Source organism: Pezoporus wallicus, unplaced genomic scaffold, assembly GCF_028554395.1.
Source record: "Pezoporus wallicus isolate ANWC-B61680 ecotype Strahan unplaced genomic scaffold, APGP_CSIRO_Pwel_v1 contig_593, whole genome shotgun sequence".
NCBI classification, from domain to species: Eukaryota; Metazoa; Chordata; class Aves; order Psittaciformes; family Psittacidae; genus Pezoporus; species Pezoporus wallicus.
Window position 1 is genome coordinate 7,114,410 of NW_026642342.1, and position 15,214 is coordinate 7,129,623.

The window sequence follows — 15,214 nt, forward strand, 5'->3', positions numbered from 1 at the left end:
AACAATGTAACATTTACAAATGACAAACAGTTTTAAAGTGTACTGCTTGGGTTAGTACTTACTCCTGTACTTGATTATTTGACTTTCTTTTTCTGCTCATCTTGAACATCTTGAAAAGGTGAATTTTTTTTTTAAATACTTGTCTCCCCCCCCTTTTTTTTCCTTTTATTTTATTTTTCCCCTGTCACCTTATAGCCAAAGGAAGCAGAGAAAGCTTTTTATCCTGTGCTTGGCTTATGGCTGGCCAGGTAATAGTAGCTTTATAAAAATGCTAATTAAAAACTGCCACTTCTGTTTACCTTCACTAAAATGTGTGTTTTTTTCTCACACCCTCAGCTATTAATTTAATGTTGCCTTGCCTATAGCTGCAATATTTTGATAACACAGCAACTTCATGTTAATTTTTGAATGTTTGTATCTTGGGATAATGCAAACTGTAAAGCCTTTGTAACTTTACCCACACCATCTGTACCTGTCTCTATTGTTTCACTTTATCCAAGTCCTTTAATTCTAACTGAACACCAGCAGTATTTTTTCGTAAAGCTTCATTTAAAGATAAATATTGGAATGTACTTGGGGACTTTAGTGAAGGGGGAGAAAATATTTGTCATATAAGCTGTCCGTAGACTTAACTATTGTGAATGTTGTTTCATTTTATGGTGGTTGACTTGACTCTGATGTTCAGTTTGTATTTTTGGAATTGCTTTTTTCTTAGAATTAAAAGACCAACATTAAATGTGTGTATTTTTTGAGAGAGAAGAACGAGTTTTGATTCTGTATTCTTGTGAAGTATGTACTTGGTGGCATCCTCCCATCTGTTGTTTCTCTAACTTTGCTGTTGCTGTCCTGGAGGCACTTGCCCTGCACACAAACACTAACTAGTGTTCCACTTACGGTTGAGGGATGCTTTGCTACAAGGGGTCATGTATTGGGAAATGCTGCAATAGTGTTGATGAAGATACAGCTAGAGTAACGATTAAAGCACACCTACAAATGCCTTTCTCATTGTATGTGAATTTCACTGCATGTAGTAATGGAGTCTCTAAAGGAAAAATACAAATGTTGCTGTATGTAATAGTTTCATTTTGGTATGACTTGATCATTATGTGTATGCATGTGTGTAAATATATGTAATTCAACCTTGCTGTGGTCACTGATTTAGAACCATTTCTATGTGTATCAGATTTAATATTTTTCCATCGTGTATTATTCGTATTGCTGTAGTATTTAGGAAGGTGAAATCTCTCTTGAGGCCATTCTAACAATGTAGGCATTACATGAGCATGACAGCAAAGAAATAGTACATGACTGGTCAGAAATGTAAAATAATTGTCATGGCAAGCTACTTGTCAAACTGTTGTTCTCAACAAAAACTTCAAGAGGAATTTTGAATAAAATCTGCTTTTCTATGCATAACAGGCATTTTGAGTAAGATTATAAAGGAATTTTGAAAAGTGTCTCAGCTTGGTGTGGGAAATGAAGGTCAGTATTTTGATTAAACATGAAGACAAATAAGAGGCCTTGAAGGTGCAGACAAGCAGTTTGGGGAGTAGGGGGAAAGATAAGTGGGTAAACAAAAATGGGTATGTCTTTGTAATGTCCTACTAAAGTGATCTTTAGTGTTATATTTTAAAAGGAAACTGGTGAATTGAGATGGAACATGTCAAGGCTGGAGCCGGAGCAGTAGTCAAAACACAGTGATAAGGACAAACTGGACAGGATTATCAATTCTGTGCACAGAGGGAAGAGGATGAATCTTGCAAATGCTATGCAGGTAATTTTCAGGCTTTAAATAGTATCATTTCTCTAGTTCCCTCACATCTGCCTGAATGCAAAGTAACACTGCAGTTAAGGGTATGATAGCAGAAAATATTTTCTAGAGATGGAGAAAATGATTTAGGATGGTAAGTTGGGTTTGGCCAATGCTGAATTTAAGCTGAACACACATGTGTCTTTGGACACTTTAAAATAATTGGGAACTGCTAATTCAGCTCATGCCTTCTTTCCTCCCATGCTTTTTCTTCTCTGCTTGTGGTAATGAGCCCGGTATTATAGGTGCACACCTGCACAGGTTAAGTGCTGAAGTGTTAGTTTGGGAACTCCTGTTTATTTGGCCACTTGGTGCCTGAGCTTGCTTCCTTATTCCCAGTCTTGTGCTGTCCTCCTGTGGGAGAGAAGTGACTGGGAAAAATGATTTCAGGAGAGGCAACATGAGTAATACCTGAAGCATAATTAGGGCTTTGGGGGTGGTGGTGTGTGTCTGGGTCTGCCTTTTTCATGTCTCTCTGGAGAATGCAATCAAGAGTTGTCTCATTAACTGTTAGGAACAGGATTGACATTTTTTTTAATTTTTTTTTTCATGAACAGTCATGGGTATCTTTGTTTTTTTACCATTCCCTGAAATCCTCCAGCATAATAGAAAAATTACCTTAATTAGTTGGCTAATACCTGGTCCTTTAATGTAATGTTGAAATGAAGATACAGACTATATATAAATGCTCTAAAAATCTTTCTCTTTGCACTATGCTGTTCTTACAAACTTCTCTTCTAATTTTGTAGGTATTAGGTGGAGAGTGAAGAAAGGTATCTTGTTTTTATAAACTTGGTACATGCTAAGGGAAGAAAAGGGACTTGTGAGCTGTATGGGTTCCAAGTCTTACTAATTATAGCTATTGATAGCATGAGAGAAGATGATGTAACTCAGATGCTTCTGCTGAAACTTCAGCAGTGCAGGTGTGTTTACTACCATTTATAAATTTCTTATTTTAATAATTTTACTACTGTTTTAGTTACCTTAAACTGTTGGTTTTGACAACAGATTCATACAATAAGGCATAGAGCTTCTGCTCATTTCTGCAACAATTTACAAGTACAATGCTTGCTCATCTCATCATTCCTCCAGTGTGAATAGTGAGTTTCTGTGATACGATACTGCTGGAGCAGGGGGAAAGCATGGAAGAGGGAAGGGCGTAACATAAGCCATTTCTTAGCAATAACTAAGAATTGTTTGTCTCATGTCTGCACCAAAAGTGGCAAGTTTTACAATTAAAGTTTCAAGAGAATTCCTCTTTAAAATGAGGGAACGCACAGGAATTGTTAGTTTATAAAGACATCAGATACAGCTCAGCAGACTGCATGGTTTCAGGTTGCCTTTTTTAACTGTTGAAGATACTGAATCTTTAGGACAAATTGCTATAGAAATATTTATTTTAAAAATACTTAGAGAGGAAGAATGTGTAATTGCTGTGGCTGGTTGAATAAAATGTTTAATAAGGTGATCTTACCACTGTACTACGTAGTCATAGACTGAGGAGAGTGCTGCAACCTGAAAAACAAGCAGAGCTACGACAAGGAAGTGCTGCACTGCACTGAGATGCAAGGGACTTGTGCTAGTCTACGGGAAGAAGTGAAGGCAGAAGGTGTTATTTTTCATGGTGTGTGCTTCAAGAGACCAGTTAAGGGAACTGCATTTTGGATGGCTGTCTCCAAAAGGGCTTTTGATTATTTTCACTGAACACGTACCTTTTTGAGTCAAACCACTGTTCCTTCTACTATTAACTGTCTGATCTGGCAACACAATGTTGTACTGTAGTAGTTTAATTATTTACTTCTTCAGTTCAAACACAGTACAAAGAGGAAGTTCCTGTTTCGTTATTTGAACAATGCGGTTAGCAGGCTTCCGGAGAGGCCAGGTTTATTGAGAGTCTTGTGAAGTGATAAAGAAGATCGGATTTGTCTTGTGTAGCACTTGACTAAACTGAAAAAACTGCCCCAAAATGTTCAGCTTTCCATCTCAGGATCTTGTGTATATGCTTATGAATAATGTGAAATTATTGTATATTAATAACTAGTATTGGGTTTCTTGATTGCTACACCTTAATAATCTGTGATACTGCTTTCCTGCTTCCCTTTTATTTTTCCCTACATGTTTGATTTTAATGACGATACGTAATGAGAAATGGAAGTACTTAACATTGTGAAATTGTTTAGAGGAAGAAAATGTATGTATTAATGGAAGTACTCAACAGATCACTAGATGTCAGCTGATTTTTGCTGTTGAAGAATACTTTCCTAAATTCACATGACCAGTGCAGTGTTGTTAATTGTAAATGCACAAACATGCACATAAGTCAGAACAACTGATCAAGACTAAGTGCCTTCTGTAATATGCTTTCTAAAAATGGTTTGTGAGAACAGATGGTCATTGGGTTAGAGTACTCTAAAGTGTATTTTGAATTCAAATGACTATTTGCTGCTGTCTTTCTGAGCTATCACAACCTTGCAAATTCCCATTATCTATTCCTTGAGGTGTTTCCTCCCACTGTTTTTCTGAAGTGAGAAACGTGGGACTTGTTTTAGTTAATAATGTGTAATGCTCAACTAGACAAACATTTTCCCAAAGTCATGGGTGTTGATTTAATACTAAGGCATCTTGATTTAGGCTAGCCTTTGGTCTTGCTGTCTCTTCTTGGAAAGCAGAAATTCAGTAATACTACTGAGTCTTCACTACTCTCAGTAGTAATACTGACCCCTGCTATAATTTTGCGCAAGACAATACCTACTGTTCTTCCTAGAATTATTCTTAAAGTTGCCTGCATAACTGGCACTTGCGCTGTTCTTGTGTGTGTAATGAACTCCAGGTGCAATATGAAGTGTAAGCATTAAGGTACAAATATTTGGGGGGGGGGGGGAATCCAAGGCTCATATGTGACATGCATCTGAGAGCTTCAAAACTCAGTGTACTTTCTATTACAAAGATAAGAGGTTGGTATAATTGACCTGACAGCTATGCAAATCTTATTTCCATTGCTGAAGTTGATTTTGGGCTACACTGAATAAGAACACAATTTAAACACTGCATGAGAGAGAATCACAGAATGGTTTGGACTGGAAAGGACCTTAAGATCACCCCTAGGCAGGGACACCTGAATGGTAGACCATGTTGCTTAAGGCTCTGTCCAGCCTGGGCTTGAATGCTGACAGGGATGGAGCATTTACTTCTTTGGGCAACCTGTGCCAGTGCCTCACCATCCTAAATGAGAAAGGTGCATTGTTAAAGCTTTTGTTACCTCGGTATCAGCATTCATAAATAAAGCTTTCTTCCTTGATTATAAAATTAAGAACACAAATGCAGGTTTCAAGTTAATTTATTGAAAATCAATTAAAATTGGTTTTGCACATTTTTATTCAACATCTGCAGGTCTTAAAACATTTACTTTTGAATAAAAAGTCCATTAAGATAAAAAGTAGATTTATATTCTTTGTAAATTTTATACTATCAAAAGCAATCTGTTCTTCCAAAGCCAAATAAAATCTTCGTTATCTACAAGTCCAAATGTCAAATCCTTCACCTATGATAAATGTATTCCAGCTGCCAAAGTTAAAGCATAGTTAAATTTATTCTGTTTCATTTTCTATAATGAACCTTGCATGGGGGGAAAAGATACAATCAGAGCTCTTGGTTGTAAAATAATGATTTCTTCCAGAGGAACTCTGGTGACAATTATTGTGTTATTTTCCTTCTACCAGAAACTGCATTTTGTATTTTAAGAAGCTGCTGCAGTTCTGTCTTGAGACAGAGAAGCCAGCATTCATGAGCATCTTCAGTTAATACAACATACTATTTTGCTGCTGGATATTTAACCACTATCAGAGGCACAGCAGAGCAGCTGGGGAACCTAATCCCTTGAGGTGCCTTTGGGAAACTTGGCAGAGTTCCTCTGTTGGAAGTCTAAGCTGAAATCTAGAATCTAACAGATAAGAGGTAGGAGTCTTAGTCACAGCTTTGCAGAGCTGGTTCAGCATTTTGTAGATAGTGTGTAGCATCAGACACATGGTAATACAACCAAAGGTAAATCTCTTCTATCTAAAGGGGCAGAGACCTAGATCTTGTTTGTCTGTCCTGAAGAGACCTGGCAGTTGACTTCAGTGAGCTTTGGCTTACACCCTGATGTAGGTACATGGTCTACTGGTAATGGGAGATGTACGGGGAAATGGCAGAAGAGTATTATTCGCTACTATCAGAAAAGAATTTTTTTTCCTAGGCTTTGCCCTGACCATAGAAAGAAGCTTTCCAGTTCCAGGCAGTTTAGAATAGATTGCATCATCTGGAAAAAGAAGATATGCAGAACCCTAAAGGGAAACAGTACTATTTTGGACATAGCTTTGCAAAAAGAAAAGGCGCTCAACCACCTTCACAGCCCTCTGTAACAAGTCCTGTAAGGAATAATACTTTTGCTTATAAAAACTATTTAGAAATACTATTGCTAGGGCCCATGGTCTGAGTGCTGTTTCTGTGTACTGTAGCCCTTGCTAGCATCTGCTTCATTTGAACAAAGTGTGTTTTCATGCATTTATTGATTCTGTTTTATCTCCTTAATTTTTGCTAACAAAGTATCAAAGTTGCAATTCTGCTGTTTGTATCCAGATGACCCAACAACAGGCACAATGTAATAATACACTTCTTAAAGTGTTCAAGAAAGCGTTTCTGAAAAACACTTTTGTGAGGAAATGTATTTTAATACATTTCTAGAAGAAGTCTGAGCAACTTGGTGCATTGTGGAAATGACTGACTTAAATCTCACACCAGGGGTTTTGGCAAAAATTCTCTGTACCCTGTAACAACCACTTTATCTAGAAATTAAAAATACTTATTTGAAGACAGCTTTGCCTTTATTAACTAATTCTCCATATTCTGCTGATTATGAATTTTGAAGCCCATACTTAACTGTTCATGTATTTTGTGACTTAAATAAATAGCTAGATGTGAGAAACACTGCCCATATGAACTGAGTGTATATACATAGCTCAAAGACTTCTGAAGGTAAGCAAAAAGGGAAAGTTTAGGGCAACAGCTTTCTGTTTTCATGCCTATGTAAGTCTCCCAATTAATTGCTCCATTAGTCACAGATGTAGTAGACAATAAAAAATAAAGTGGTAAATAAGAGGGATTTGAGATTACAAACAAGAATGTTAATCTTTCCACATATTGTGACACACAGCCCCCTTTATTAAAGGGAAAGAATAATATGAGAAATAATTTCTTGAAAATTATCTATTACATGACAACAGCTAAGAGTTTGCAAACCACACTTCAGTGTGTGTGTATTTGTTTTTGTACCATAACACCTGCCTCTTGAATCTCATATAACAGCCAAAAATGGAAACAGGCTTGTACAACTGAAGACAGAAAGATCTATGAACAGGAATTACACTTATTTTCTCCAATTCTTTCCAACACTGACTCAAGTTCACATTGATGGTGCTTCTTTAAAGTGCTGATGTTAGTAATCTTGTGTATAAAAAGAGTTCTCATTTTGTTCTTGCACTGTTAGCCCAGTGTTTCTCCATGATGCCATGCAACAGAAGCTGAACATTTTTAAAAACACATAAATCAAGATAAATCATAGTAACAACAGACTACTCCAGTGGGCCCCAGTCCTGTAAACACTTAGGCACATACGTAAATTCATTCAAAGTTTAACAGCAAATAAACCCATGTTTAAGTTACCATTTAAAAAGTTTTACATGAATATGGAAAAAGTGGCAGTATTATAGAATCACAGAAGATTTGGGCTTGGGAGACCTTCAAAGCTCATCCAGTCCAAACCCCCTGCAATGAGCAGGGAAATCTTCAACTAGAGCAGGTTGCCCAGAACCATATCCAGCCTGCCCTTGAATGTCTCCCAGGGACAGAGCACCCACCACCTCTCTGGGCAACCTGTGCCAGTGCTTTACCACCCTCATTGTAAAAGATTTTTTCCCCACATCCAGCCTGAATCTCCCTTCTTATAGTTTAAAATCATCACCCCTCATCCTGATAAAAAGTCTTTCCCACTCTTTCTTACAGGTCCCTTTTAAGAACTCATCAAGGCCACAATAAGGTCTTTCTGGAGTCCTCTCCAGGTTCTACAACCCCAACTCTCTCTTTCCTCACAGGAGAGGTGCTCCATCCCTCTGATGACTCTTGTGTCCCTGCCACAAACCTTATTTAACATTACTTTTCCATATTCACCATGTTATGCATAAGTTAGTTGTTCACAATCATGAACAAATCCTACAAGTAAAACAAAATAGTAGCACTTGGAAAAATGGAAGAATGTGGGGCAAGGCCTTCTGTTTATGGTAAAAACACAAAAAACACACACAAAAAAAACCAAACCAAAACCCAAACAAGATGACCACCGCCCCCCAGCCAAAAAGCCCAATGTGATTTGAAAACCAGATGTCTACTGCCTGTTCAAAAGAATCTGAAAGGTCATGTTTGTTGTTGTTCTTCACTGTAGTAGTTTTTTTCTGCCCCTCTCCCCCCATACCTGTTATATTGTTATGATCATACTGAATATTAAGTTCTACTTTTCCTTTTGTCTTCAAAGAGACTTTTCAGCATGTAAACCTGAACAGCTGATACCACCACCATTACACCCAAGTTGACCATGGACCAGAAATTCACTCTGTCGAAGTTGCTTTCTTGTATATTCCGGTCCCGAGCCTCAAATGCTCTGAGCAGGGTCTGAATCTGGACACTTTTGCTTAGTCTGGCTTTGACACTGTTGATGGATTCCTGGTAAGTAACAAAAGAATACTTAGAACAAAAAACCCCAAACCACATGAATTAAATGTGTTGCTTGCAACACATAAAAATATTAACATTGTGTTACAATCTGTAATTCAATTTTATCCAAGATGACAGTCACTTTCACATTGAAATACCTCATTAATTTGTTGTATATCACCTAAAGAGGTTTCATTAACACAGCATTAAGGTTCTATATTAGTTTGGGTTTTCCCTTCTATAGGCAAGAGAGGGGAGAGAGAAATTAAACCTAAAACCAGTTTTTTAATATTCCACATATCTTGGAGAACTGTGGTTCCAGGTATTTAAGGCAAGCAAAAAGCAGCAATCTCTGTAGAACTAGTCAGTCTCACAACAAGTCAGGTAGCAGCAGACAAATGTCTTTTTTTCTACGTGATAATCAAATGAAGGTACTTTGTAATGCAGACTACCATCTAGACTGTAGCTGTAGCGAAAGAAAAGAACTACAATAATATTCCCATCTTTTTATGCTTCAGTGTAGTGGTTGTAAACTGCCGTTTCAGCTTCAATGCTAAAGCAGAATTTTGACAATAAATTCTGAATAGGACAATTGGAGGGTGCTACAAAGCACACTCAGTGTGTCTCAGGGAACTGGAAGAAGTACATGAACACCCTGGCCATAATAATAGCAGCTCAATATCCGCTCCTTAAAAAGGAAATGCCTGGTCCTATGATTTGTTAAAATTTCATCTGTAACATTATAGACAGTCATAACCTAAAAGCTGATCTCACCAAGTGCTGATTTACATTCTTGATATAATTATGGGGCCCTCAAATAACTGTTTGTGAGAAAAGTAATGTGTGCAGTAACAGGAGGCTACAAGTTTTAAAAAAAAGTTAAATCCAGCAATAATATTTACTCCATGAACATTTTCTCCATTGAATATTTAACAAGTATTTCAAAAGAGCTATTTTTTGGAAGCCAAATAATCTTGCAATAGTAAAGTTCATGTGTTACACAATAAGGAATATCAACACCATAAAAGAGCTTTAAAAGTAAGACACCGTTCCCCATTTTCCCCAGCAAATATGTTGTTTATCTTTAAAAAGTTCAACTCCAAAGTGTTTATGCAAGTTCCTCACGGAACTTGCAAGTGAAGTAATAAGTAAACAATGGCATCAAGTACTACTGTGAACTTTACAGAAATTACCTACTTCATAAGATCTGCAAAGCTCTCAAAGATTAGGTTCTGCAGTTCTTTTTCTTCTGAAAGATACACCAGTATGTACACAAAAAAATCCATTCAAATGTATCTTGTTATCAAGTATGTCAAGCTATCAAAATCACTCAAGTATTGCTTGTGATGAGTGAGAAGTATTTTCTTCACAATTTCCCCTCTAAGTCTTTCGAATTGTCTTGATTGCCAGTCTTAAAGAAGTTCAGGCTAGGTTTCCAGGTGCTGTTTGAACTATTTGAAAGTTTATTGTATGCCTATAGAAGATCTTATTATTGTTTCAGAATCTGCATTTTCTTTATTGCAATAACTAGAATACATAAAATGGCATTCTTTATACGAGTGTATTCAGCGTTCGTGGATGTTGGCTTAGGTTTTGTGCGTGGCTGGTCTTTGTTTTGTTTTTATGATACCTATTGGCTGTAGCAATGAACACACAATTTGCATTCTGTCAAGCACTAAGAACAGTGGTACAGGAAAACCACGTAATGCTCTTCTAAAGTAATCTCAACATTTAATGATCATGAAAGGAAATAAAGTTTTGACTTGGCAGTAGTCTTCATCCTACATCAAACAGGGTCAGCATGCAGTTTAAACAAACTTTATCATGGATGGAATGCTTGCAAAGGTGAACCTGCAGTGTAGTACAGATTAACTGCTGTCCTGTTTATTATTATGAAGAGAGGAAATAACATTTTAAGGGCAAAAAAGACTAGTGAAGTAATACATAAATTATTGAAGATTATATTATATGAAGATATATTGAAGTATTCAATATGTGGTTGGAGTATTTCTGCAAAGATGGGAAGAAGAGGCTAACACAGTATTTTATTTTCAAACATTAATAAAAATCCGTGCAGTGATTTCAACTGTGTATCACTGGCATTAAGCAATACTTTAATACAAGTATTCATTTTGTTGCTGATAGAGACAAATTTTAGCAGTAGTGTCACTTTTAAACCACGACACGTAAGAAGAAACTTAAATTGGAAACAGAGTGAGTTTGAGAGCTAGGCAGTTTCTTCTCTGGAAACAAGAGACCCATGGTGTTAGACTTGATGTATCAGTAAAAGCAATATATAGAACTGGAATGATGCACCAGACCAAGGCAGCACAGCTAAATGATACTGAGGGGTTTTTTCCAAATGCTCATGCTCAAAAGAATTAAAAAGATTAAATACTAACCAGAATGTCTTCCAATTTCATATCTAGGAGATCTGTGCCTGTGACATCCTTCTTCCAGTCTTCCTGATCTTCTCCGTCTTCTCCCATGTTGTCCAGGATCAGTTCAAAGAAAATCACCTTTTCAGAAATGGTACTGAATGTGTTGTCAAAGCAGAACATATAATCTCCATCTTCTGTTTCCACCCTGTGTATATAAGCAAATGTCATTAACTATGCTTTTTTGTTCTGGTCCTGAAAAAGCAAGTTTTGTAAGCAGACTTTCCTCTTAAAGAGTGGCAGTCATCTGCTTAGAAATAACTAAATTATGCTTCTTTATACAAAAAGAAGGACTCAGAGACGCATTACAGATTGCACAGGCACAGCATAACAATCACGCTTACTCTAAAGGCTTGAAGTTACGGAGAAGTTTGCTTTCATTTTACTTTATTGGAATTTTGTGTCATTGCTACTCATTACAAAAAAGCTGTATTATGAGAGGAATTCTTATAGTTGATAGTACAATTAGAGCAATTACTACATATCTTGATAAAAGTGCTGGGAAAATGGGGAACATTTCCACTTATTATTTATATGACTCATAAGATCTTTTGATATTACATGTGGATACCTTTTTCAACTCCACAGTAACTATTTTTGTTTGCTGACCTTTAAGAACGATCATTAAACCAAAAATATCTTTCACTTTATGGTACGATCCATGTAAAAAGCATTTCCTATTAGAAAGTCTTTCATCATACTAAGGAATAAAAAGTATTCAACCTTCGGTTTAGTTACATCTGCTAAAGAAACCAGAAAAGTACTTTATATAACACTTCTAATTTGTAGATGTTAAACTTACGTATGAACTCCATCTGATTTTCTTTCATCAAAAACTAGAGTTTCACCCTTTGGAGACAGTAAGTGAAAATCAACATCTAATCCTGCTCCATCTAGAACCTGTGAATCAAAAAAAAAAACCAAACAAAACCACTTCCAACCAGTGCAATTGCTTTTGCATTGCTGATAGTAACATTTTCAGGGAAGAGAATAGATACAGGAAGAATCCAAAAGCTGAATCTGTCAGTATGAGTTCACACCAAGCTAATTTGAAACAGATTATAAACTGGTTCAACCCAAAAGCATTTTAAGCATTTAAAATCTTAAACTAAACATGACCAATCATGCTGAGCTGCTATTGACCCTTTCCCTATTAGTTTTTAATACTGTGTACAATTTTATCATTGGGCAGGGCAAACAACCTGTAAGAACACCAGCCGATGGCCAAATCTAGCATTTCTATGACACACATGATCAATGGGTAAGTGCCAGAGCTAGTTTTATGTTGAAAACCTTGTAACAAAAGTCTGTCATGTTTATGCATACATATATTTGTACAAGAACACAAGCTATGCAGCCTCATCCCCAAGATCTTTCTGTTGTGTGAATTAGCAGTGTAGAAGACAGTACTACACTTCCTATGCCACTCAAAACTGTACCACAGGTCACCTTACCTTCTAATCAGATTCAAGGGCTGAATTCTCCAAGGGCATTCTCATTTCCCAAAGGCAGAAGGAATTGAAGGCATTTAGCTTCCTAAGCTCACAATAAGTGTGTACAGTACAACAAAGCTGTGCTGCTTTAACTGACTACAGTTGTATCACCACATCTGTTGTGTTGTAGAAATTTTCTACAGGGAAGGTAGGAACTGTAAGGGGGTCAGAGTGGGATAATTTTATGACTTGGGTCCATGCTAGGAGATTTTTTGTGTTCACTTGTTTTCCAGTGAGCTATTTGAGTACAGCAATCTGCTTCTGCTGAAATTTAGGGCAAAGTTTAGACCAGCGTAGTGACGTTGGAGACTTACCAAGAAGAAGAGAAAGGACAACATGAGTAGCTAAGAGCTGACCTAATTAAAACCCATATATAGTGATATGTCTTTAGGGCTATGATACAATCTAAATATCCAGAACAAAGCTTCCTATCACCATAGTTTACTGCATTATGTCTTTGACCTGCATCCCACATTAAGCACTTCTATGATTTAGCATAACTCAGGATAATTAAGCACAAAATCAATTATTTTCAGTATCATACAGAGGTCCTTTTCTAAACATTCAAATAAATAGATGAATCCTTACTGTTAGCAGTAGTGGTGAGAAATTTATGCCCAAGTAGAAATAAATTCACTGTTACACACATTTGTTCTCCCTAAAATAAACTCCTATGTTATTGATCCCAAATAAGTTTCCTTTTGCTTAGACTGGGCTCTGAACAGAACTTGAACACCTCAATCTTTTATTCTTGCTCAGTTATGCTACAAAATAATCAGCAATTTCAGCTTTGTAGTTTTAGTTGGGAGGCAGAAAAGGGAAAAATGTGATGGGGTAAGAGACAGATCCCAGCCAATTCTAAGGCACAATACTAGGCCAGGAGAATAGTCACTGCAGCTTCCCTGTCTATGCCTGCTCTATTGAGAAGTCTATTTTAAGGAATTAAAAAGAAAGAGACGAGAACACTCACAGAGTATCTGGGGAACTCTGCTCTTCCCAAGAAGGGCATCAAGACCTTAACGTTAGTATAGTTAAATGAGGCTGTTTCCAAAAACCTTGCATCACTGAGATTAAAAGTGTTTTACCAACACAAAGATAGGCAAGTAAAGGGTCTGCGCATCAGCAACAATTTTGTTTAAGCTTTAGAACTACTACGCAAGGCCAGGGCCATTACATTCCTACATTTATTCCCGTTTTAAAGGAATGGCAACTTGAAATCTTGTAAAGAAGTGATCTATTTAGAATAACTATAAATAGGCTGTAAACGTTGGGAGGGTTTCCCCCCACCACAAAGGCAGAGCTTTCGCTACCGTGTAATTCCAACACGGGTCTTTCAGCGCTACACAGGGCCGGCGGCACCGCAGGCACGGCGCACATCCTGCTCGGGGCCGCTGATCGGGAACGACACCGGGACGGAGCCGGCGAATCCGGCCGCGGCCCCGGGCGGGGGGTGCGCGGCCCCCGGGAGAGCAGGGACGAGCCTCTGTCAGAAGGAACCGGCAACCGAACCGCCCCGCCCGTCTCCCGTCAGCCCTGCCGTGCGGTAAGGCCCCTCGCTCGCTCGCTCGCCCGCCCGGGGCGTCCCTGCAGCCGCCCTGCCTGACCTGATACTCGAGCTCCAGCGAGGCCTCCTTGCGCATGGGCTGGTAGAAGCACTCCTTGCGGCCGGCGGGCAGCGTGAAGGTGAAGTCGCTGTCCAGGGACGGGCTGAACTCGGCGACACCGGGCGGCGGTAGCGGGACTGGGCTGATGAAGCCCGCGGTGTTTGAAGCGGGCTGAGGCTTGGGCCTTGCGGGCTCCGGTGAGGGAGGGATCGGTGCTGACAGCTGAGGGGTAGCCCCTTTTCGCTTCTCCCGTCTCTTTGGTCCTCTGCAGAGCGCCGAGGCAGGGAGCGCAGTGCTGGGCCTCAGCGATCTGGGTCTCCCCGAGGTGGGATCGCCGCCGTGCCGGGTGCCGGTCTGCGCGGCCTGGCGGCGGAGGGACCCCCGCGCTGCTGGGAAAAGGCCAGCATTGGTTTCTGTGCATCATCTGAGTTCGTTTCCCGTATCAAGCCCGGTTTATTAGCTCACATTCTGCGGTGAGGACGCGTGTCGTGTTGTCTCGACACACCCCAGCTGAGCAACTCACTGTGTCTCTTCTATGAAGTCCTCGCTGCTCTGATCTTTAATTTCGGTGGTTATTGAATGGCAAGGCAAATTTTTTGTCTATGTGCCATCCCTGGAGACAGGCTGGATGTGGTTCTGGGCAACCTGATCTAGTTGAAGATGTCCCTGCTCATTGCAGCTGATTGGACTAGATGAGCTTTGGAGGTCCTTTCCAACCCAAACTGTTCTATGTGTGTGATTGTGTATGCTGTCACGTTTTCAGTCACCCTGCCAGCTGCACGGGGCTTCTGAAGTAAATAAGGTGTGTTGTACAAGGGATCTTTGACAACCAATGTATAGCAGGCTTTTCTGGTTTTCATAGTTCATGAAGCTTCTTGCACTTTATGAATACACAATGAACTAAAATTTTTCTCAAAAAAGACAATTTGTACAGAGTGATTTTTATAGAATAGAATTATAAAATCAGCCAGGTTGGAAAAGACCTTTAAGATCAAGTCCAACCATTACCCCAGGACTGCCAAGACCACCATTAAACCGTGTCACTGTGGGCATATCACTCATATCTTGTGAATGGGGGGAGAGGTGGTGTGTGAAATGTCACCAATGACATTTGTCAAGTCAGTA

General features: G+C 38.8%; 2 protein-coding genes across 2 annotated transcripts in view; one reads left to right on the forward strand and one right to left on the reverse strand.

Annotated features, from left to right (window-relative positions):
• MTF2 (metal response element binding transcription factor 2) overlaps window positions 1-1,143 on the forward strand; it is a 34,301-nt gene extending 33,158 nt beyond the window's left edge. The window contains exon 15 of the mRNA XM_057429197.1: window positions 196-1,143. The gene's annotated coding sequence lies outside the window, so the exon portion shown is untranslated. The remainder of the gene's footprint in view (window positions 1-195) is intronic.
• A 7,119-nt stretch (window positions 1,144-8,262) lies between these two features.
• Window positions 8,263-15,151, reverse strand: TMED5 (transmembrane p24 trafficking protein 5). Its single transcript, XM_057429174.1, has 5 exons — window positions 15,098-15,151; window positions 14,090-14,452; window positions 11,795-11,892; window positions 10,957-11,140; window positions 8,263-8,563 (listed from the first exon to the last, which is right to left on the reverse strand). Exons 1-5 carry the CDS (start codon window positions 15,149-15,151, stop codon window positions 8,345-8,347), a joined length of 918 nt encoding a protein of 305 aa, XP_057285157.1. The 3' UTR covers window positions 8,263-8,344.
• Window positions 15,152-15,214: the final 63 nt, after the last annotated feature.